General features: G+C 33.6%; 1 protein-coding gene across 1 annotated transcript; it reads left to right on the plus strand.

Annotated features, from left to right (window-relative positions):
- Window positions 1–12,742: 12,742 nt before the first annotated feature.
- LOC114749849 (uncharacterized) lies at window positions 12,743–15,149 on the plus strand. The gene has a single exon (XM_028938392.1). It carries the CDS (start codon window positions 13,372–13,374, stop codon window positions 14,599–14,601), a length of 1,230 nt encoding a protein of 409 aa, XP_028794225.1. The 5' UTR covers window positions 12,743–13,371; the 3' UTR covers window positions 14,602–15,149.
- The last annotated feature ends 11,102 nt before the right edge of the window (window positions 15,150–26,251 follow it).

A 26,251-nucleotide genomic window follows, 5' to 3' on the forward strand; every position in this document is an offset into this window, starting at 1 on the left:
TTTTTGCCTCCAAATAATTCCTACGGTTGTTAACACATATAAGAATTTTTTATTTTGGATAGTCTTAATGTATATAATTAACAATGATATTTAAATGTGATAATATTAATTTATTACAAAATAATTAATTTAACTAATTAGCAATGGTATATTTTTTTTAAAAAAAAATAATGCAAGGGAGGCCCTATTTTGTCCTTTTGTCACTGTTTATCTTTCTCCCTCCGCGCCATGAATGTACTTTCATTCCTAACGCACAAAATTCAACTTCTCTTGCAGCGTATGATCAGGCCAAAACTTTATTTGGTAAAACGCTATGCCAAACGAATGAATACTAGCTTACTAGTACTGCTTAAAAAGCTATGCTTCACATTTCCCAAAGAAGTTTTGGGAACTCTACCGGAGATCCAAACAGTCTTACCAAAAATCCAAACACACATTACGTCCACATTCATACCGCTCCCAAGTGCTCCACCGTACTCCTACTTTTTTATTATTTTCTTCCAATTAAAACTCATCCTATTTGAGACATCGGCAGATACTAAATATACTCCTCCAATCTTTAATATAAGACCTATTTAACTAATTTGATTAAATTAAGAAAAGTTAGGTAAATTAATTGATTATAACAAATGTGACATATTTTTCCTAAAATATCATAATCATCTTTCCTTAGTATCCCCTCTTCCTCTTCTACTTGATTATGGTTGAAGGAGTATCCATAGGGGTAATTTAGAAAAAATTAATAAATATAAAAAATAGATTTTATATTTAGGACCAAAACCAACTCAACAATTACGTTTTATATTAATGACCGGAGGAGTAGTTACATTTGCCATTACTCTATTGCACCACTTCTTTTTATACTTTTTCTTCTTAAAAAAAATACTACCTGGGTCTATATTGTTTAATTGTGTATTGTCTTTTGTCTTATAATTTATCTTCGTGATTTTTAATTCCTTTTATTTATTTTGTTTACAACGTTAGTATCTTGATTTTAAAAAAGGAAAATGACATTAAGGTCCCACAGAACCAAATATACAGCAAAAAGGTCTCATAAAATGTCATAATTGTTTTGAAGTCTCAAAAGGACTTAAATGCAACTATCAAAATGTTGAAATGACTCTCTTGCCCTAGCTATCAGAAACAAAGACGGTGAGCTGGGTGAGGAGTTTCGCATGTAGTATGGTTGAGAGAGAAGACATTGGGAAAGAAGGAAAGAGCCATTGATGATGAAGTATCTTCTTCATTACCATTAGTAAACTCTTTCATGTGAATCTCCACAATTTTCAAGTCTGGAACTTTCTTTCCTCTCCTCTCCTATCTTTCTTGACAGATTGTGTATTTGTTTGGGAATGGGAAATCAGAAAATCATTTTCGCATTTGGTACTGCAAAGCTTTTGTTTTTGGTGTAGGATTCACAAGTTAATCAATGGAAAAGCTGTGTTTTTAGTTGGTGTGTGTTGGTGATTTAAGTTGGGTGTGTACGATGATTATGGGTGTTCTGTTTTTGGGTTGCTTGTGGATGATTTTGCTCAGTTCTGATGTTAGTTTAGTGGCAAAAGAAGAAAAAGATGAAGGTTAATGTGGGTAGAAACTTTTAACACGAAATGAGATATTGTGTTGTCAATCAGGCTGTGATAGTTATCAATGTGTGCCACGACAGTTGTCAACGTAGCTCCTTAACTTGTCAATAACAATTGCGTAATTCTTGATACAGGTTTAAATTACTGATGGCGAGTATGTTTGGAAAGCATCTATTTTGCTTTGTTCACAGAGGGGGAAAGTTTATAAATGATGGAGAAGATGGTATGAGATATGTGGGAGGTAGTGTAAGAACAACAAATATAAAGAAGGGCACAAGTTATGAAGAATTGAAGGAAATTATATCATTAATTGCTGGAAAAGAGAGTAACTCATTTCTTTTAAAATTCTCAGTTATGTTTGATAAAAAAAACATTTGTGAAGTTGGTAGATGATAATGGGGTAGAACATTTGGTAAAGTTCAATAAAGAAAGTGGTCATGTGTATGGAGAAGAGAATGGAAATAAGGATCACATAAAAGCAACAAGGGATAATGCAATGGATGAGCAATATGTTTAAGTTTAGTTTAACAAAACTGTTATTATCATTTCTTGGTATATCAGTTGTTACTGTCTTGCTACCAATTTGTCAATGCATGCATCCTGACTTGTCATTTCCGGCAGAATTAATCAATTATTTGGAGGTATCAATAGATTGTCTATGTCTCCACTAGGGATGGAAATAGGCCAGGCGGCCTGACAGGGGCCTGTGGCCTGGCCTGTAATTGGCCTGGCCTGGCCTGGCCTATTATAAAGAAGAAGCAGGCTTAGGCCTTTTTACAAGCCTGTTTATCTTATCAAGCCAGGCCCAGGCTGTTTTACAAGCCTGTTAAGCCTATCAGGCGGCCTGGGCCTGTTATTATTTTTAAGGGTATAATAGTAAATTTGTAATTTATCCTACGTGAGAGTTTAACCTAGCCGCCGCTGCTCTCTCTTTGTCTTTGCTAGCTCGCTTCTTTGCTTCACAGCTCCAGTCTTCGCCCTTCAGTCTTTCACACAGTGTTTAACCTTGAATCACACTTTGCCTCTTTGCTTCATTGCTCTTCATCGCTTCTATCGCCTATCCTGCCCTGCCTTTGCTCATCGAATCGCCATCTCCGAACTCCATTTGTCGCGACTCACCGTCTCTGAACTTCATTTATCATCGACTCGCTGTCTCCAACCACCGTTCTCAGGTATTTTGAAGCATCGCGACTTGTTTTCATATGTGTGTGTGTGAGTGTGTAGTGTTGTGACTCCCACTTCGCCCTTCAAGAATTTGATCTGTGTATTGAAGACTGGGAATCTGATTTTATTTGTTTTAATATTTGTTCCATTTTTTGCTATCAAGTCGATCTTTTCCTATTATCTTATGGCACATGGCTTGTCATATTGTAATAACTTTGATTTTGTTTTACTCATTTTGCCTATATGCAGTTTGCTTTCTCCCGATTCCTCCACATTTCTGACTGAGATGTTTATTGTGGTGCTCACTCTGCCTCTTTGAGCTTAGTCAACCAATTAGATTTTTTAGAAGAAGACAAATGAAGAAACAAAGGAAAAGACTAGATGGTGATTGAACGGTTTGCGGTCATCTGAGTAATCTCCTAATTGGAATCTGAATAATACCATTTGTTATATTTATTAGTTGTTGAAGTTTGTTATGATTTAATATACGTTTGATTTCTTCTCAAGGTGTTCGCCGAACAAGATGAAAAATTTGTGCGGGTTTGATTATTTCATATTTCATGATTGTATTTTAGATAATTTGGATTGAATTATTGTAATTTTAGATTGAATTATGTATATTTGAAATTTGCTAGAAATACAGGCTTTTTAACAGGCTTCAGGCCAGGCCAAACTTAGTTACAGGCCAGGCTCAGGCTGAATAAAAAGCTTGTCACAGGCCACAGGCCAGGCTCAGGCTGACAGGCTTCAACACAGGCCTAGCCTGTTAAGGATGAAGCCTGGCCTGGCCTGGCCTGTTTCCACCCCTAGTCTCCACCTACCTTATTTGATGAGATTGAAGAGCCACCATCAATTCCTTGTGCTGTTGAAATGATCCCAACACCTACACCACAAATGAATTTCACAAAATGGAAGGATTTGATTATTGGAGAAGGACAAATATTTCCAAATGCCACTGCCCTCCGAAAAACATTATACGGATATGAAGGGAATATTTTGCAAATGGGTGTCAAGAAAATTTTTTGTAAATGGATATACACCAATAGTTAGTTTCGTAATTACATGCAACCCCTATATATATATTTTTTTTGGATGAGTTGTGAAATAGATGTAGTTTCATGTATATGAAGGTGTAAATGAAAGTTGGCTATAAATTGGCATATTAGATTCTACTGCCATTTCAGTTGTCATTACCTGCACCCTACATTGTCATTAGACCTGTTACGACTTGTCAATCGAACACTGTGACTTGTCAATTAATTTGCCAATATGAGTTGTCAACAATATGAATTCAAGTTATATAACCTGTTTTAGTATCATATGATATTTTCAATTACTCTGTCATATTATATTTTGGTTATATTGTCATATATAATCATTATTAATAAAGTGTCAATGATGGCACTGCGACTTGTTAATGATGGCACTATGACTTGTCAATAGTTGCACTATGACTTGTCAATGGTAGCACTGTGACTTGTCAATAGTGGCACTATGACTTATCAATGGTGGCACACTAACTTGTCAATGGTAGTACTGTGACTTATTGTTCGTCGAATAATTTCTTGAAAGGGTTGGGCGTCATGACGCCTTGCACAAAATGACAGCTCTGTGGGACAGATGGGAGAGCCACGGTGGATATGGTCAGACACCGCAGCGGATTATCAGTTGTCAATGGTGGCACATTGACTTGTCAATGGTGGCATTGTAACTTGTCAATGGAGCATTGTAACTTGTTAGTGAAGGCACTGTCCCTTATCAATTGAACATAAATTTGAGTAACACTTTCTTCTTAATAATTATATTTTTAATACAAATATTACTTAACATTATACATAAATGACATCTTTAGTTGTAAAAATTTTGAATATCAATTGTTAATATTCACACATTCATTTGTTATGAAATTGTTATATTACTTGTCATTAACTCATATTATATTACTTGTTATTTTAGATAACTCAGGTTGTTAATTTCTATGCTGGGTGTTGTTAAGCTATACACAATTGAGAATTTCAAAAGAAATGAGTTACTTTCTTTTCTAGCAATTGATGATATAATTTTCTTCAATTCTTCATAACTTGTGCCCTCTTTTATATTTGTTGTTCTTACACTACCTCCCACATATCTTATATCATCTTCTCTATCATTTATAAACTTTCCCCCATGTGAACAAAACAAAATAGATGCTTTCTAGACGTACTCGCCATTAATAATTTAAACCTGCATCAAGAATCACTAACTGTCATTGACAAGTCAAGGAGCTATGTTGACAATTGTTGTGGCATGCATTGACAACTATTACGGCCTGATTGACAACACAATATCCTATTTCGTGCTAAGAGTTTCTACCCACACTAACTTTCATCTTTTTCTTCCTTTGCCACTAAATTAATATCAGAACAGAGCAAAATCACCCACAAGCAACCCAAAAACAGAACACCCATGATCATTCTACACACCCAACTTAAATCACCAACGCACATCAACAAAAAACACAGCTTTTTTATTGATTAACTTGTGAATCCTACACCAAAAACAAAAGCTTTGTAGTACCAAAGACAAAAATGATTTTCTGATTTCTTATTCCCAAACAAATACATAATCTGTCAAAAAAGGTAGGAGAGAAAAGGAAAGAAGGTTCCAGACCTGAAGATTTGTGGAGATTTACATGAGAGAATTCACTAATGGTAATGAAGAAGATACTTCATCATCAATGGCTCCTTCCTTCCTTCCCAACGTCTTTTCTCTCAACCATACTGTGCAAGAAACTCCTCACCCAACTCACTGTTTTGTTCCTGATAGCTAGGACAAGAGAGTCATTTCGACATTCTGAAAATTGCATTAAAGTCCCTTTGGAACTTCAAAACAATTATGACATTTCAGGAGACTTTTTTACTATATATTTGATTCTGTGGGACCTTAATGTCATTTTTCTTTTTAAAAATCATTTAAAAGGACCAAAAAGTAGGCCCCACAACGTTAATTTTGTTGAGGTTCTGCCTTAATGTGCTGCAAATGCCTTTCTCCCTCTCACTCATGCATTTCGTTTTAAGTGAATTCTTTTCTTCTTTTTCTTTTTTGCTTTTTTCAATTAGACCAAATTTTTAGTCAAACGATTTTACAATTTTTTTAGGTCAGCATGTTTCCCTCTAGTCATCTGATGGTATTAAGTTCATCTTAGTAAAATTATTTGAATCAGTTCATGGTCTTTTGTGATTATTTTTCAACATAAAAGGTCTAATATTTCATATAGAACAAATAAAATGGACAAGAGACCACAAAAATAACTCAGGGATTGAAATTAAAACACAATTTAAGTAGATTAAAGTACATATACAAGTGAAGTAGTATTTTTTTAAAATTTGAGATTAACTTAGATTAAACTGCTAACTTAGTGAACAATGAGGGATTTTTTTTGGGGGGGGGGGTTGGTTGCAAGATGGTTAGAGTGGTACGTTAGGTAGAACTGAGGTTGTCAAGAGCCAAAACGTGAATTGGAATGGACAAAATTAAAATTTGAGTAAGATTAGATTTCAACTTAAATATGATGCTGGTCATTATCATATCATTATCTTCCTATCAAAATCCCCCCGTCCCCTCAGAATCAAATCATTATAAGAGCTAATGTGGCTTCTTGTGCATCATCAATGCAATCTCTCACAATCCTTCAAATCACTATACGCCCCTAAAACTTTAGAAAACGTTACTTCAATTTTAAAGTAACAATTATATAACAAAAATCAGCGATCCTTAAAATTACGTTAAGCATCATTTTTATCTCAATTTTTTTAAACATTGTTCCAAATATGTACTAAAGACATAAGATGATTATGTGATTTACTGACCTCATCTCTCCCAATGGTTTTCCTCCATCTGATCTAGTTGCTTTCTACTTTGGGTTAATTTTTCCTAAACCGAATCGGGTCAGAGCCGGTGATCCGGTTATTATTATTTATTTATTTTAAATTTTATTTTATGAACAGCCCTATGTAACCTGTGGAAAGCGCCCACGTGGGCTTCACAAATAGGCATAAATGGAAACATGTGCGGTCAGATATGCGTTGGGTCCCCAGTCCCACTCCCCACCTATGTCAAGCTTGACCCAATTGTGCCGTACGAATTTCACTGTACCAATATCCCATTTCTGGTTGCCCCCACACGATGCAATCCTGGCCGTCCATCACAATCCCTTCCCCAACGGCGTTCCACTCTTCAATTATTATTCAACCGCTCTAATGCCACGTGGCACGTGCCTTGGACTGAATAGTAATGTTGGAATATTCTGCTTGCAAAATGTCAAAGAGTAGTTACAACTTACAAGTTGCAAGTCAGCAGTGTCAAGATGCAAATAAGTGATAATGTATATATAATGTTCATTATCATCATAACTTTTTTTTCCCTGCAAGAAAATGCATCTTATAGAGTATTTAGTAAAACATATTTTCTTGTTTAGGCATAGCTTAGCAAATGAAGCATTTCTTTTGTTACATCTAAAGAAATTCTTTTGATCTTTTTGGTTCCCTTGTAGAACACGCTTTTATGATTTATTTAGACAATATAATATGGAAGCATTTCTTCTCTCTGTTGGTAAAGTTGTTTAGCTTAATATTAAATATTCTACGTCATCCCCTCTTTTCAATTTACATATAAAACTTCTAATCCTTTTGTTTATGGTGCAAATTGCAAAACACGTTTTTATGATTTTTTTAAATAAAAATCAGCTTCTACAGATCTTATATTTATTATACTTAATATATAACTACTATTAATTTAATGTAATCATTCTATATCTAAACCATGTAAGCTGAAAACTTTGGGAGATTTTTTTTTATAATAAACACATATATCCTCCTATTCACTACTCCCTCCGTTCTTTATTATAAGAGACATTTGATGCTTATGGCATGTTCCTATATATAAGAAACACTTAAAAGTTGTCTCTACTTTTTTGTGTTGATTTCCTATTTTACCCATATTTATTACTCCAACTCACACTCTCTCTCCCTCCCACTTCTCTTTCTTTTAAAATTTAATTGTTCTCCTCTCATGCTCTCTCTCCTTATTAATGAGGACATTTTTGGAAAAAAATTATATTTGTTTACACATTAATTGTTCTTAATAATTTTAACTATTTTTTGATCAACGTACTTCGGTTTTTGTCTCTTATAATAAGGAACGGAGGGAGTACTAGAAAAATGGTCTTTTACACCAATTAAAATGGGCATTTGACATCGAAAAGAAGACAACCGATATAAAAACGGATAGTGTTAAAAGTCTGCTCCTTTTACACTGGTACAAAAAACTATGATTTTAACAGTGACTATTGTGGCCAACCGTGTAACCATTAAAAATTTAAATTAAAAAAAAAGTCCTTCTTAGACTGGTCTAAGAAGTGGACCTTTTTTATTATTTAATTTTCTTATATTAGCTAGTTTTTTTATGACTTAATATTTCTTTCGCAACAAAGAAAAGAAACTACGAAACCTCGAAAACACAGTAAAACAACTAAACAACTAACTAACTAGTATTAGGATTTAGGAAAATAGCTCACCAAGAAACAAAATAAAAGAAGATGAGCCACCAATAGTCGACAGGGAGAAAGAAACGAAGGCTAGTCCCTTTTGCAAGGATAAGCTAGATCTCTAACAAGTACTTGTCATTCAAAGTACTACAACTCGAATTTGATCATACTTGAGTATCCAATACTTGGTAGAGTTTCTCATTCTATTTAATGGACCAAATACGCCAACAATACCTCAAGCCTCAAACAGCTTGCAACCTTGCTCTCGAACAAAAAGAGACCTACAGTTTAGAAAATAGCTTAGGGGAGAAATAAAACAACTACTATGTTACCTATGATGAGAATAGAGCGGCAGAGGTACGGGGGATGGTGAGTGACGAAAGACAACTTGAGCACTCTAGCCGTCTTCATATTTCTTTCTAAGAGCACACTTGTTCCTATTCTGAGGCCCACAAAAATGAAAGCGGGAGGGTCTTATTTATAGCTTGGACAAAAAGTTAGCACCGGTTTGACATAGAAACTGGTATTGGAAAACACATTTTACATTGAGCACAAGATAACCGGTTAAATTTTAAATGTTACATCAAACATGACAACATTCGGGATAAAGTTCTTAGAAAATAACCAGTTGTTCTTCTCTTTCTTTAAACTAATGGAAAAAAAAAAAGACTACATTTTTACGAGTTTTAGGATTCATTGTTAAAAATCGAGAAGAGAAAAATGTGTTAAAAAAAAAAACACAAGAGTAGATCATCACAATATATCATATATATTTATATATAATTGGTGGGCGGCACAAAGGCTATCTTTACAAAATATTAAAAAAGGCTAAATTTTTACAATAAAAAAAGACTATAGTTAGAGGAGGAGGCCGCAGAGGGGCTATCCATGTCTTTATACTAGATGTGTCTGTCATCAAGCAAGAAGTTGACCCCATTGTTGAGGGTGTAGAAGTGAGACACCACACGGCGAAAGCCACATTCAATCACTGTTACTCTTGCAAGTAGTTGGTTGAAAGGAGGCAGAGGCGTGGGAGGATGGTGGAGATAGCCAGATAGGGAAGAGGAAAAGATGGAGGACGTGTTGGGACGATTTCTTACCATTTCACCATTGTGGGGCTACCGACAGTAGTATAAAAAAGACAATAGAGAAAGAGAAGGACAGTTGGCTTCTAATTTTATATAGACAATGGTGATAGGACGTGGTAACCAGTCGAGTTCAGATTACTTCAGGAAAACAAAAAGGCTAGAGATAGGCAGATGTAAAGACTAGTATACCGGTTGTTTACAATTACCGATGCATTTAAGTAACCTTACACCATTGGGTTAATGTTTGATGTAAAAAGTAATAATAACATCGGGTGTAATAATACCGATGTAAATATTGATCGTTATTTATAAAAATGTCACCGCTTCATTCATTACACCGTTGGCGCAACAACTGGCATAGATTAGGCAATATAAAAAATATGTTTTTCTAGTATGGCACTTTCTTCAATTGGAATTTGAATTCTGATCACCACTTTATGAGAGGCCTAGTATCTTCTGCTACATTTAATATTTCACCTTATGGCTTATAATTGCTTTTTAGGAGGCCTGATAATATTTCCAGGGGAGAAAAAAATTAGAGACGGAGGCGAGACATGTTGAAATTTATATATGCTGTACTTTTGATCACTTTTTTAAACGGTAGCCAAACATTTGCCAGCGGGGTTGGCCTAACAAAGTTCAATTAGTGATAATACACTTTATATCCCACAAAAAAATGTGGGATTAAATTCCACTAATAATGTGTGGACATTATTAGTAGTTTTATCTGTAAATGCATTAGTAATTGCTCCTTTTTTCCAGTGAACTTTGTAATTGCTCTTTTGGTTAGGGAGAATGAGAGATTCTATTGAATTCAACTGGTAGAGTTAAGATTTTTTTAATTAAAATTTTTTATTTTTTTATCTTATATCTTCTCTAATTCCATTAATTTTTTTATTCTTATAACCATGCTTATTCATTTTTTCTTAAAATTGAACTCATTACAATCTCTCTCTTCCTATCCCTTTCAATCTCCTCCAAACAAAAAGAGGTAAATCATGAACCTAGTTTAATTCTATTGGCGATCTGTTAAAATAAAATTTAATTATTTTTAAAAGATTTTTTTTTAAACAAAGAGAGAATACGTGAGAAATGGTGTACATGTTTGGTTGGTTGGTTGTGGTGTGGATCTGAGCTTGAGGAAACACAGTACAAAGGAATATATCAAAACGGAAATAGTATATCACTACTATTGCACATAGAATACTAGAATTGATAAAGAAATCTTTTATACACCCACGCACAAACACATATTCCACAATACTTTATTTTTCTGGCCAAAAAAGAGCTTGTTCTTTTTGTCATAGTTCTTCAAAGCAACCTTATTGTTTTCCTCACGTTATAAAATTATCGTCATTTTACGATCCCGATCCCAAGCCCAAGGGTGGCATTTTTTCTTTTTATTATTCTTTTATTTTCAAAGAGCAGCTTAAGTCTTTTTGACTCGTTCTTTTTTTTTTCGCCTAGATGAGTGCAGTGGCTAATTTGGGTGTGTCCACAAGTTCAGTTTGGTTTAATTTTCATCAAGAAAATTAATTTTTTTAAAATAAAAATAATAACATTTGGTTCTATTTTGATTTAATTTATTTTCCTTTTTCTTAAATTGATTTTTTGTTAGGTATTTGTGATCCACAATGAGAATTTGTGTCTGACCTAACCTAATATTTATTACCTTCAATGTTTCTCTTCTTTTTTTTCAAACAATCCGTACTATATTTACTTGTCATTTTCCTCCTCCAAATAATCAATTATTCACTCAATTAACCATTTACAGCTATCAAAATAAATTTTGTACATAAAGTAGTGGAACAACTATTTTTTATTCTTTATAAATGAGATAGCTTTTCATGTATTTATCAAAGCTGCACATTAAATAGGTATTGAAACCATTTGTTGGCTTTAATAGTGGGAACAAATTAAAGAAAAGAAAAAGAAATTACCAAAACTAGCATAAATATAATTGCTCCGTTTTAAATAAATCAAACCATAAAAAAATAGTTGGCAAAAGAAAGCCATTGAATTTATTAATCAATTTATTTCATATGAAAAGTTGGTTTAAATGCTCGCTTTTAATTTTTTTTGAATTTGAAATCAAATAGTTGTTGCCAACTTACTATATATGTAGAGAAATAGTTGCTAGTACAGTTTAATCTAGTTCTAAATTGGTTAGGTTATAAAATTACATGGTTGGGTTAGACAAATTTTTCTATTTAAATATAGGCTTCTTTCGGCCAAAATATAGGTTAAATACTAGCTATATCAACCTGGACATACAGACATCTAAAATATATAGCAAGCCCCTATCATCCATATTATATACCAAAATAAACCAAAAGAGTCCTATATACGGAGTTAATGCTAGTTGGTGCTAATAATAAGTTTTAGTACTTTAATTTAAATAACACCATAAAATTTTTAAAAAAGAAATTCCATTTTATTGGTATACAATTACAAAACATAAAGAAAATAGAATTAACATTCTATATTATATTGACCCGACTGAAACCACCAGGTCTATATATATCCCTTTGAACTAAACGGCCTGAGTCTCAAGAAGATCCTAATTAAAAATATATCACCCAAACAAAAAAGTATATAGATTAATTTTTAGGTTCAATTTTATGTTTTTCTCTTTTTTATATATACTCCTCTGGTCCTAATAAGACCTATTTAACTGATTTGATTTAGATTAAAGAAATTAGGTAGGTTAGTTAATTATAAGAAATATGATATGTTTTTTCTAAAACACTATAATCATCTTCCTTAATATATCTCTTCATCTTCTACTTGTTTATGGTTGAAGGAGTATTCATAAGAATAATTTAAAAAAATGATAAATATGAGAAATAGATCTTATATTTAGAACGAAAATCAACTCAATAATTAGATCTTATATTAAAGATCAGAGACTTCTATATATATATATTGGTTTTTACAGTTCTAGTTGTTGAACAATCCAAGTCGTTGCTGATATGTGTCACAGAGACGCAGACACAAGAAATCGATAGACGGAAATTATCTGCCTTATATGATACGGATCGTGATATTCTTTCTTATACGCGTTATTTTAAGATTTTGACTGGGTCAAATTAACTGTGTCCCAAGAACTTTGTGATAATTTTGGAAATATTTTCTTAATTTAATACCACAGACAAAAAAAGAAAAGGCGGGGGGGGGGGGGGTTGACGTATTTCGTGTATACTTTTCAAGTCGTCTCCTGAAGCTGCAGCTTTAGTTTGTGTTTCCCTCCCTCGTAGTGTAGTTCGACCAACCATCACTCTGATTAGGTTGCTTCCTTCCAAAAAATCTAGGACGATTTTTCCATGAAAGAAATATTTAATTATTAAATAAATAAATAAACAAATTCTATATCCTTCCTCCTTAACCGCATTATATTTTTCTCCATTTCACACGCTGCGAATCAAAGCCACAACTCTCACATACTTTGACCACTAAGAGCTTACCATCGCCAGCCTCTCTCTTTCTTCCATGGCTGCCCCACTCTGATCTTTCCTTTCTGGATGACACCATAAGCAGAAGAAGCAGTCGAGCCTTTTAAAGAAGAAAAAGGCTAGAGAACCATCCCTTTCTTCCTCTCTCCTCCTTTTTTCTCACTCGAACAAACCCTAATATACAGAGCCTCCTTCTCGTTCCATCTCTCTCTCTCTCTCTCTCTCTCTCAGAAGCCCATGTAATTCACAGCGTCTCTCCGCAACTGCAAGTAGTAATTAAATTGATGATCCGTGTTCCCAGCTTGCAGACGCATGTTGTTCTTGTCTGGTCAGAGAACAAGTGTCGTGTCGTGGGTCGCAGATCAGAGGATTAAAGACGTGGTCGTACTTTCTGAGAGGTGATTTCTTCTTGCAGAATCAGAAACATGTGTATCTTTTTCTCTTCCGCCCATGCCTCATTCTTAAATGGGTATGTCTAAGAAAGCAAATCTCTCTGTGCTATTCCCATCTCCCTACCCTTCACGTCTTTCCACTTTCGGCTCTCTCTCTCTTTATCTCTCATGGATTCCGGGAACAGTACTGGTAGTTTGCAATCCTCCAGCGGCGGTGATGACGAGTACGATTCACGCGCCGAATCCATCTCCACCTTCTTCAACCACCCGAACCCACCCATCCACGCAGGTTCTACACACTCAAACCCACCGCCTTTCTTCGATCCTTCATCCAATTACTTGGATCCAATTCAAACGTCACCGTCGCTTTCCAGCTTCGACATGGTTTGGTCCAGAACCGCTAGATCCGACCCAAATCGCTCCGATCTCGGTGGCTTCAATCCTTCTTCTTCCTCCAGCCAGCCTTTTTTCTCCAGTCAATTGGGTGGTCAAACCACTCAGCACCCTCTCGTTCCAGAAAGTTACTCGCGAGGATTAGTTTCTGTGTCCGGAGGCGACGGGATTGATCCGTCCGGCAACAACAACGTTGTACGGAACCCAAAGAAGCGATCGAGAGCGTCGCGGCGTGCACCCACGACGGTTCTGACGACGGACACCACCAATTTCCGAGCCATGGTTCAGGAATTCACTGGTATACCGGCACCGCCTTTCTCTTCGTCGCCGTTCCAAAGAAGTCGCTTGGATCTTCTTGGTTCTCACGCCGTAAGATCTCCTCCTCCGCCGACTTATAATCTTCTTCGACCTTTTGCCCAGAAGCCTCAGTCTTATCATCAGCCATTCCTGTCGTCAATTCCGGCATTTCCATCAACGGTGGTGGACCCATTGGCTTCTTCTTCGACTAATTCAAACTCCATTCTCCACCCGTCACTTTCTTCTGATTTATGCCTTCTCAAGCAGCCTAGTCTCAACGTCAACATACACAACCCGTCACTCAACTTCCCATCGATCCACCTTGGAAGTTCCTCCAATAGTCTGGCCTCTAAAACTCAATCTCCTCTGGGAATTCCGGCCAGTGCTGGCGATAATTCGCATCTCAAAATGGGCGTGCTGGAGGAATTCGGATTGAACCATAACATAGGTGGCCTTCATCATCAGAATATGGTTTCTTCATCATCGGAGTGGGCCGAGAGAACGGGTGCGACCAACAATGGCGGTGATCGTGGAGTTATGAGGTCTGCGGGTGGCAACTTGGGAGATTTAGAACGAGACACAAATGGGAAAGTGAACTACTCATCGGCTGCTTCATCAGATTTTCATGGAGAGAAGACGACGGATCAGTGTGTGACTGCAAGAAGTGAAGGTATGGTGGAATCGTGGATTAATTGTTCTACTGATTAAGAAAATCCAAATGGGAAAGGAATAAGAAAAAGGAGACATTATTTCTCACACACACAGTCCAAAAGGAAGAACGGATGGTAGTGCAACGCCAATGCATGAAGACCCACGAATCTTGGTACCCTCTCTTTTAAAACATGACCATCAATTTTAATCAAACAATTAATGTCTTTATTATTATAAATTTTTTCCCCCCAAACTTTAATTTGTCCTTTGGGTCCCTTCAAATTATGTGTAAATAATAGCAGCAGCTAGCCTTTCCATGAATTCTCTTGGCTCTTTTGATCAGCCCCCCTCAATTTTAAATTCTGCTTTTGATAATGATCATGATGATGGCTTATTCTGGATATATATGCTTTTCTCACTGTGTCTCTCTGCTAGCTAGAAATTAACTGGCATCTCTGTTGTTTTCATATGATAGCAGCATGGGTCTTGGCTTTGACTTTGTACGTATGATAAACATAAGAAAATGAACAATGTGATGCATTTGACTAGACAAACCCATATTTATATGTATAATATCTTTACTCTTCATGGTACGCCTTTTATTACTCTGATTTTATGGACGGTCTGGCGTTTTGTCTGATTCCTTCTAGACTTTTATCGTTGTGTCCCCCTTCTCCTCCCCCACCTTTTCTTCTTTAATTTTGGTTTTGTCTATCAAAGTTAATTTGTAGGTTTGTGTGAGTAATAACAAGTGGCGAGATTAGGGGAATCCTTATAGCCGCCGTAATCTTGTCTTATTGGAATCAAAGATTTCTTGTTGGCCGTGGCTTCTCCTTCTTTCCTCACTCTTAATATATCCCTAATAATAACTTCGCGTTAATTTACTTTTTCAAGTTATATAGTCATAAGTCATAATGAGACACACACAACACAAAGGAAAAAAAGAGGGAAATATCAAATATGTGAACCATACATGAACATGTTTAATGCAAAACTAGTTGCGGTGCTCATCGCTTTGATGAGTATCCCTGGTTCAGTGCAATATGGGTTCATACATCACGCCTTCAATTATATGAAGGTTTTGGATAGGGGATGGTCCATGTGAATATGACTTTCAAGAGTCAAGACAAGAAAAGAATACAAAATTGCTTGTCCAATCTCAAGAAAATTCAAAACCCTCAATATTATTGTGGATTTCGTCTTCAAATTTTAGCGGTTCATGGTCTTCGTCGTCCCTACTCCCAGCCAGACAATGGTTATAAAGAAACTAAGAAATCTCAAGTTCAGAATAAAGGAAGACAAAAGAAAAGTGAAAATAAAGTATTGGCGGGCATGTAAGTCAGTCTTGTGCATGGCCAAGGACAGACAAAATAAATAAAGAAAAGAAACAAAAGAGAGAGAGAGAGAGAGACCTCGTTTTTGTTTGTATGATAGAAGAGATTTAAAAACATAGAATTGGAATCGAAATATATAGAAATTAAAACAGAATAGAACTTTAAAAATATATTTAGTATGTACGTCAAATTTTTTAATAATTTTTATTTAGTCTACGCCCTCAGCGTAACTCAGCAACTCACCAGTTCACTTTTTACTGCCTAGATCTAACTTAAAACAAATACCTAAGACAAATAAACCCTAATCTATGGTGCTGCATCTTCTCCATTGTTGCCACAGCAAAACAAATTCTATTAAAAAAAATGAAACTGAAGCATTGAACATCAAATGATGAAGAAGCCATCGCCCAACAATATTGCTGAAGCACATGAAGCCGAACCTGCTGAGATTTATTGAAAACGACATGGAACGGTGGAGGAAGCCGCCGTTCACTGCCGGAGGGAGGGGTTCTTTGGTTGACGGTGGTGGCCGGTAGGAAGTCGAAGCTGATCTTGCCATGAATGCCAGCATCGCTGTTGTTGTAGGTTCGACACCGAAAATTGACTGAGGGTAAAAATTTCATTATATAACGATGGGCAAGGCCAAAACAATATAACAAATTAATTAAAGGTAATATTGTAGATTGACAGCGACCAAATTTCATTATTTAAGCCACATGGTATGTTAATTATGAAAATGATATAATTATTGCTCGAATTGAAAGAATACAAGATATATAATTACTGAAACCCTAGCTAGGATAGGATCTAGACCTTTGTGTATGAGTTAGAAAGAAAAACCAGAACCACATAATATTTCTTCTGAAGCTGGCTATGATAGATCTAGATATCCTGATAATCTTACGGGTGCATCCATACTACGTCGTTCAACTCATATTTACTTTTATAAAGTGAGAGATATTAAATGGATCATTTCTTACCTCCACGGACATTCACTACAATGTGCATGTAGTTGAGATCAATTAGAGGACATCATCTAAAATTCGATTTTCCAACTTATGTATTAGGAAGATAAAGTAATAATACATACTTAATTGTGTATAGTTTCACGCCTCATAATCTTACTTATTTTTTTTCCTTATTTCTCTTCTAATTAATAATACAAAATATATATTGCACAAAAATAATAATAATACGACGTATATGTTCACACACTCTGGCTTCCAATATATCATTACCAGATAAGTTATAACTGTTTCTGCGATACACCTTCCATGAGTTTTAATTATCTTTTTGTTGCACACCATTGATTCAGAAAAGAAATTTAAAAGCCAGTAGTTCTATATCTTCATGCTTGAGACTAATATATAGTAATATGTGCTCCAGACAGAAACGTAACAGTGAAGTAGGGAAAGAAGATCTATTCTGGAACTATTATTATTGTAGGAGAGGCTTGTATATATTTTGCATGGAACTGGGATATATTCATGATGGATCCAAAGGTCTGAGATCTTTTTTCATTTTCATTTTTTCATTGATTGATAGATCATGATCTTTTACTTTTGCTTTAAACAAATTTAGAATGATGGAAGTGGCATGTGATTATATGGCTAGCTTTCATGGTGATTTCAATGTGTGTGTGTGTGTGTGCGTCTTTTTTTTTTTTCAGTGGGCTAAGAGGGGGTAAAGGAGCAAGAGAGACAGGTGAATCTAGATGACAAATTTGGGGTAACTTTCACAAAAGGGAAAGAATTAGCTTTTGATCTTTTCACATTAGCTTTTGTTGAACCAGTTAAATTAACTTTTCATCAAGATATTAGAATATGTATATATATAACTCAAGTGATTAGGCATAAGATTTGGAAGATTTTAGAGGGGCCAGGGCTTCTCACAGGTCGGATATATGCCTCAGCTTTCACATCTCATTGAAGCATCACATATAGTACCCGTATCAACCAAGCCCCTCACTCTCCGGCAATGATGGCCCTTTTCTATATCCTACACTACTTGCATAGTCATCAATAGCTCAAATAGTTATATAAAATAGATGAAAAGTCCTTATATATTTATAAATTTCATTGGCTAGAAAAGTCCCATGTATTCCTTTGGTCTTATTTATAGGACAAGAGAGAAGAAAACTTTTGGTCATATTTATATGGCAGAAAAAAAATTTATATGAATGTACAATTTTACTCTTTATTTACTATTGTATTGACTTTGCTCTCATGAGATATATTTTATATTAAATAAAAATAAAACTGAAAAGTTGTTAAATTTTAAATAGGAATTAATGAAGTTTAAAATTTTTATTAATATGTGTAAAACCATGTTAAAAATAAGTTATGAATAGGATGAGATAAGTATTTGCATATATAAAAAGTATTAGCACTCTACAATTAATACTCGAATGCAAATCTTCCTTATCAATAAAATTTTTAAAAAAAGACTTTTGACGTCCATTTCTTCAAATGAACATCTATCACTTTTAGGCAATTTTTAGATTTGAAACAGTAAATTAAACGTAACTGGCTGGGCAAGGCATATTCTTGGAAACGATAGGGCTAGCTATGTACCACCCACAGTGGCCTACAAATTGGAGGCAGAACCAGAACGACTCAAAAAGGGATGCTATGGAAGGACTTTTGGCAGCTTCATGTGAAAAGGCTGCACCAATAGTAATTCCACACTCGAATAAAGCATCTATTTTTCTATTGCATTTATGCCCACAACAGATTCATATATGCACATGCCAGCACACGATATCATTTAAATTGGACAACGTATAATCTATCATGCCTCACAAATATTCTGTTTCCGATTCCCTCATCACTAGTCCGTTTATTATTATATATAATTTCATGTGATGTTTTTATAAGATTCAATTAATTACTTGGCATAAGTTAAAAATCCAGTTAAAATTAATTACTCCTCCGGTCCTTAATATAAGACTCATTTAACTAATTTGATTAGATTAAAGAAGTTAGGTAAGTTAGTTAATCATAAGAAATGTGACCCATTTTTCCTAAAACATCATAATCATCTTTCTTAATACCCCCTCTTTCTCTTCTACTTGATTATGGTTGAGGGAGTATCCATAGGGGTAATTTAGAGAAAATTGATAAACATGATAAATGAGTCTTATATTTAGGACCAAAACCAACTCCATAATTGAATCCCATATTAAGGACCGGAGGAGTATATATTAATAAAAAAAATCAAAATTGTCCTTAATGAAATTATTAGTTAGAACATAACTCAATAAGAGATAATATGTAAAAGAATCAATACTTTAAACAAAATATATTAGTATATTATAAAATACTACCTCTAATCCTACTTGGTGGTCTTACATATAAAATTTCAATCCGTTTTGTCTCTCAAACTTTTAATGTACTCTAAAAAAGTCCTTATTGATTATAAAGTATTTTCACCCAAGTGTAGTTTCAATCTATAAAATTGAATAAAAATAACTTAAGGAAGTCAATACACATTTATTACAAATAATTAATTTTTTTAATCTTTCTAAATTAGTTATTTAGTTTTTACATTAAAGAACGGATGTAGTATTGAAGAGATCTTTGTATTAAGAACCGAATGATCGTTAGTTTTCCCATTTCATCCCTCCAATTATGCTCTATGATCTATCGATCCCACGTCATATTCATCTCTATATAATTTCTACATATTTCGTTTATTTATTTCCTGCTTTCTTTCTCGATTCTCTGAACATAACAATATAGAATATGTCCTCTAATTAAATTTTGAGTTATTAGAATTGATGCGTCGAATTAAGAGGTCACTTGCACGGTTTTAATGTTTACTTGGTTCGCTGTTGCTATATATATAAAGGAAAACGAAGATGGCCCAGCACAACAGTGGAGTCATCAATATTAACAAGTCAAGCATCTTTTTTATTTTTATTTTTTGGGTTTTCGGCATATAATAAAGAAGAAGGACCACGAAAATTAATTATTTCGTCTCATTCCAGCAAGGTCATCACTTTCACTTTTTGGGTGATTGGCTAATTTCATGGAAATGATCGAGCTTTGATAATGGGCTGTTATAATTGTATCCCGTATAATTAATATATATATATATATATGTATATATGAAAATCATTTTATTTTTATGTATTGTTTGGATAAAAAAAAGTCATTAACGAAAATAAAAGTCGATCGTAACAAAATCAAAATAAGAATATATATCTCTAGTCTATGTTGTTTGCTAATAAAAATATCTTGTAATTATCAAAATATAATATGGATATATGTATTATATTTCTTAATTCAATTTTTGGGTATATTTTGGCTACATATATATTTAGTCACCTGAAGTAGTATTTTTCCATCTATCTTTGAAAACTGTAATTATTTAAAATTCTCAAAACAATCAACAATCTTAAAAAATCAAAAGCAATGTACTCCTCCGGTCCTTATTATAAGACCCAATTTGACTTTTTATTTGGTCCTAATTATAAGACCCAATCCATTTTGTCTCTTATATTTATGCATTTTTTCCAAGATAATCCTTCTAATAATGATAGTTTTAGCCAATATACTTAATTAGCAAGGATATTTTAGGAATGACAACACTTATTTATTATAAATAACCAACTTAACTTACTTCCTTAATTTTCTCAAATAAGTCAATTGGGTCTTATAATTAGGACCGGAGGAGTATTACATATGCCAAGTTGAGTTTTCTTTAGTATAACTATATATCTTGACAAATTTAGATTTGCCAATTTTATTAGATTCGAGTGGTGTTAGAGCCAAATAAGAAACTAAATAACGCTGCTAATGTGGCTTTTTGTGATTCACAAATAAATGATTTTGACAATTTGTACTTAATTATTTAGGGAAATTTTAGAATTTTACCTGACTTGATCATCAAGATATATATCATGACTAGCCTTTAATAACAATTAAGTGCCTTAATGAGAAGATTTTGGAGCCTAATTAATTTCCTAATTATTCCACAAAGTTGGTGAGAAGTCTACCCATATGAACTTTTGATTGCTTGATCAAAGAAATGTAATTATAACGCATACAGTGACAGAACTGAAAGCTAAAAAGAGAACCTATCTAAGGGTAAAATTATGGTTATCGTTGTAAAAACGTACAATTTTTTGGTAAAGGATGTGACACGTACAATTTCATGAATTGAAAAATTCATTTTGAAGCAATTATATGATAAAAATATATTTATTAATATATGATTAGTGTGTGTGTGTGGCAAAAGGTTGTGGGTTTAAAATGAAGATTAGTGCAAGTGGTTAGGAGAAGGGGCTTGGCTAGATTTTTGAAATAATGTTATGTCCGTGTAAGTAGGTCAGATGTGACTTTCATTAACCCTACTTCTGTCTGCCACTATTGTTATTTTCTGTGATCGCGTCCATCCAAATTATTGTGTTCCCCCACATTTGCAGCCATTCACTAATTTAATTCACTGTGGTTTAATTTGTTTAATACTGTTTTCTTTTCTTTTTTGGGTTATCCTTCATCCAACTGAAATAAGTCACTCACCTGTTATATTCATAAAAGGATCAAACTCACAACTTCACAATTAAAAAAAAATTAAAAGGGGTAGAAGATCCCAACTTAATTTATTTAATATAAAAAACAAAAATATTACCATTTAAGTCAAGAGAGATTTATATAACCGATTGAGCTAATTAGCTTCTTATAGGCCAAGAATAACCAGTTTAATAATATTTTTTATTCCGATTTTTTTCTATAAGATCCGAAATTTTGAATTGGTTATATCCGTTTTGTGATTGTCCAAATATTAACTATATTTTTACTAATTTTATCCTCTAATTAATTACATTATCTTTTTTTCATACATTTTTTTCTATCTTGTTTTCTTATTATTTATCTTTTATTTACCCTCTTATAAATAAGAACACATTTGAAAAATGTAGTACATTTTTTACATGTTTATTATTTTTAACTAATGCTAACCTTCTCAAATGACACGAGTTAATTATTTAGGTCTTCGGAAGGAGCAAATATTGCACGTGGCTAGGACAGATGGGGATACCCAATACGAATACACGAAGTCCACCATGTTTTGTATCTTGTAATGATATTCCAACATTCCCACTCAGCTTGCATTTCTTTCCTTTTCGTTTGGCTACCCTCCAGTCCCAAGAAGAGGGTTCATTAATAAAGTTTGAGACATCAAATAAGATATTTTTTCTTATTTGATGTTTTTGAATTAATAAGATATCCAAAAATTTAGTTTTGGACACAGCTCGATAGCGTTGTGCAATCCGTGTAACTAATTTCACCTAGCGGGATAAAACACTGTTGTTGTTTTGACAATTTGTAGCATAAAATGATATCCCGACATAACATACAGACATATGTTCTCTATTTTTAAGGAGGCTATATGCCTTCTCAGTTTTATTCTTACTTTCTAAGTTTATAATTTCACAGCAACCATTGTTTCTTTTAAAAATTAATATACCAGCTCATCCCTTGCTTAATTATTAGACTAAATAACACTTTGATCCATTTGAAAATTTTTGGATTTGAGCCGCGCATGTCTAGTTAAGTGGGAACTGGAGAGATGAGAGCTGGGGATGAGGGGATGAAGAACGACATGATGGCAGTGTAGGGCAAGGAAGGAGCAGATTGGGCTTTGAAGTTGCAGGTTTTGAAACAAAGGGGGAAGAGGTGGGCCCCCTTGTGTGTGGGCCCCTATGAGGGCATTACCATCCTTTTCCTCATCATTGTTATCTCTTCATCCCCTGCTGACGTGGCCTTTGATCCGACCTCACTTCCCTTTGTCCCGCTTCTACTTCCTCCACAACGCCTCCTTCAATAATCCATCACTTTAGCCCATCTTTTCACATTAAAGCCACACACCGTTTGGATTAGTAATGGACAAGCAGATTTGGTACATGAGAGTTGTTTTATACCGTAAAATATAAAGTAAAATATATAACATTTGTTTTGTACTGTCTCTAGTCTTTAATATAAAATATTATTTGATTTTTATTTTGATCTTAAATATAAGATCCGAATTCATTTTGTTTCTCATATTTATATATATATTTTTAGGTAGCTCTTCTAATAATGATAGTTTTAGCAAAAACACTTAATTAGCAATGATATTTAAGAAAAAACAATACTTATTATTATAAATAATTAAATTAATTTATTTTTTTAATCTCTTCAAACTAGTCAATTAGCTCTTATAATTAAGACCTGAGATAATATATGATAAGAGTTGTCTCGTGGAATGTAAAATATATTTTAAGATAATTTATACAATTATTTAGCCTCGCCACTGCGATCTAAAAGAAATATTGTTCAGCAGAGTTATCAACGCTATAGCTTTCAATCTCAAATTAAATGTCATGCAATACACAAGAATTTAAAATTTGATTGTGTCTTCTTTACCTCTAACCATAGGTCAATTTTGGAATAGTTGGTGCCCATAATTATAAGACTATTTTCAAAGTTCTAGTAACTAAAACATGTTTTCACACATTCCCATATATGATAAATTATTAAAGGCTCGCTTTCCCCCAAAAAAAATATATATATTTGAATTTATGCAAATTATGGTATTTAATTGAAGGTGAAATTAAAAATATTTTAGGCATCAGCTGACTAAGTATATCTTTTTATATTTGTAAATAAAAAAATGGCCTTTATAATTATGTACGGACGAGTTGTATTTACACATTAATATATTGGGCAAAAAAACGCGTAGCATAAGCAATTGTGATCATATCCAGGATTTATATCTCATCTATGTCTTGGTAGTTGGTTATTTATTTTACTTTATTTCTCTCTATTTTTATTAAATTTTATTTCCCTCTTGAAGCATGTTTAGCAAATGGCAAAATCAATTAAAAAAAAATACGCATCCAATCTTTAATATAAGACCCACTTAACTAATTTGATCAGATTAAAGAAGTTACGTAAGTTAGTTAATTATAAGAAATGTGATGCGTTTTTCCTAAAACACCATAATCATTTTTCTTAATATCTCATCTCCCTCTTCTAATTGATTATGGTTGAGGGAGTATCTATAGGAGTAATTTAGAGAAAATTGATAAATATGATAAATGGGTCTTATATTTAGGACCAAAACTAACTCAATAATTGGGTGTTATATTAAAGATCGGAAGAGTATTTCAGGCCCTACATATTCTATTTGAACAGCACAAAATAAATTAATCTCAGTACCCAACCAAAAAACAAAATCTCACAGGTAGCCCCGGCTTGCTGTGGTCATGCTATCCTCACCCTTACGTGAAGCAAGAGAAAGACATAAAAGTATTTTTCCCCCTCGAATTCAATAAATTATATTCTTATAGATTATAGGACAATAAAATATATTTAGATATTAATATTTCATTTTAATTATGGCATGCGCAAGAAATCATTTAAATATAAATAAAAATTATGAATAAAAGTTATATTTACATATACGTGTTACATTTTCGCCATCCAATTTATAACTAAAAATGCTCTGTGATATTTCACCTGAAAGACTCAAAATATAATACAAATTAATTTTATTTTTTCGAATGAAAATAAGGATTTTTACAACCATTTCAAAGCAAACAATCCGCATTTTGATATGAGGATGAATGATAATAAAAGAACATATAAGAAAATTAATACAAAATAAGGATTTTTAATTTGTAATATTTTTTTGCCATAATATTTAATTTGTAATGTTTAAATTATCAATTTTAAAATTTAAATTATAAACAGGTCCTCATTTGGTATAAATTGTTCTTTTCAGAGCTATCAGTGACCTAATCCACATATGGTTTGATATGGGCTTCTAAGAAGGCTCATGTAACGGGCTTCCACGAAGGCCCGTGTTGCTCACATTAATCATTGGCAGTATTGCGGTATGAGTAAATCGAGATCTCTTTACTTTTCTTCTCTCCATTTTTCTCCACTTTACATCTCATTTATACCGATTTCATATTTTATAAAATTATGAATAAAATGTTAATTTTTAAAAAAATAAACAGAATTAAACTGCTAAATTTTAGCAATGATAGTTTAAAACAATAATAAAAAATATTTTGTATATGATATCTGAACTGTTTAAATTGCAATCTTAATGATTAAGATGAGAATGAGAAGCCAATGAAAATAGTGAAGGAAGGTGAAGAGGTCCTTTCCCTGAATAAATCATCGTGAAGACAAAAACAAAATTGTTGTACTATAAAAATTGTGATTATCCGATTTTATATCAAAATCAATAATTTTGCCTCGGGTGTTTAATTATAAGGATTTTCAAAGATATTTCGGCCAAGCAGCAATGAGATTCATGCGAGCAAATTGTGCTGACTTGTGAGAAAAATCCTTTTAGAATTTTTTTTCCCCAAATGATATCTTTAAAGACTTGCTAACAATCATGAGAAGCCTTATTATAAGGTATAACTGGAGAAATATTTATAAAAATACTTTTTTGGCCAGAAATATTGGGAAAATTTTATTTTAGGACTATTGTAGTTAATTAATATCAGTCAACTAGGGGTGTTCAAGGCCGGCCCGTCCCGGTCGGCCCGTTCCGGTCCCGGTCTTATTGGGACGGGACGGATCCGTCCCGAAATTTTTCGGGACGGGACAAACCGGGACGGGACAAAAAAGGGACCAGGACGGGACGGGACACGGGACGGGGTCGTCCCGTCCCGGTCCCGTCCCGGTCCTTTTTTTTTTAAATTTTTTATTCTATTTATATAATATCATTTTTTTCATGTTTTTTTAAGATTTGATACTATTGTATGGAACTATAGATATATTTATTTAGAGTTTTTATATTTGTTAATGATTTGAGATTATTGATTATTAGAATTTTTAGCAAGTTTTTATTGTGTTAAAAGCTTTTGTTTAGAGTTTTTAATGATTATTATATGTAATATTTTGAGCTTTTGTTTAAGAGTGCCCAAACAAATAAAAAAAAATAAAAAGATGTTTTTTATAAGGTTTAAGCTCAAAAAAATATAATTAAAAAATTCAGATTTTATTAAAAAAAATTTTAAAAAAATTTTAAAAAAATTAAAAAAATTAAAAAAAAATTAAAAAAAATGTCCGGGACGTCCCGGTCCCGTCCCGGATCCGTCCCGTCCCGACTGGGACCGGGACAACCCCGGGACGGACCGGGACACGGGACAGAAAATCTGTCCCGTTACTGTTCACCGGGACGGAACCGGGACGAGCCTGTCCCGGTCCCGATCCGTCCCGTGAACAGCCCTACAGTCAACCCTCAAATGGGAAAATTTATTTTAGGACTATCGTAGTTAATTAATATCAGTCAACCCTCAAACACATTTTAAAATTTCACTCAACCCCCTTGGACCAAAATGAAATTAAAATTTAAAGATAAAATGA

Source organism: Neltuma alba, unplaced genomic scaffold, assembly GCF_004799145.2.
Source record: "Neltuma alba isolate B1F8T4 unplaced genomic scaffold, ASM479914v2 tig00006194_pilon, whole genome shotgun sequence".
In the NCBI taxonomy this organism is placed as follows: domain Eukaryota; kingdom Viridiplantae; phylum Streptophyta; class Magnoliopsida; order Fabales; family Fabaceae; genus Neltuma; species Neltuma alba.

Bases quoted from the DNA above. Each gene is read 5' to 3' on its own strand.
- LOC114749849 (XM_028938392.1), top strand. From the start codon at position 13,372: ATGGATTCCGGGAACAGTACTGGTAGTTTGCAATCCTCCAGCGGCGGT.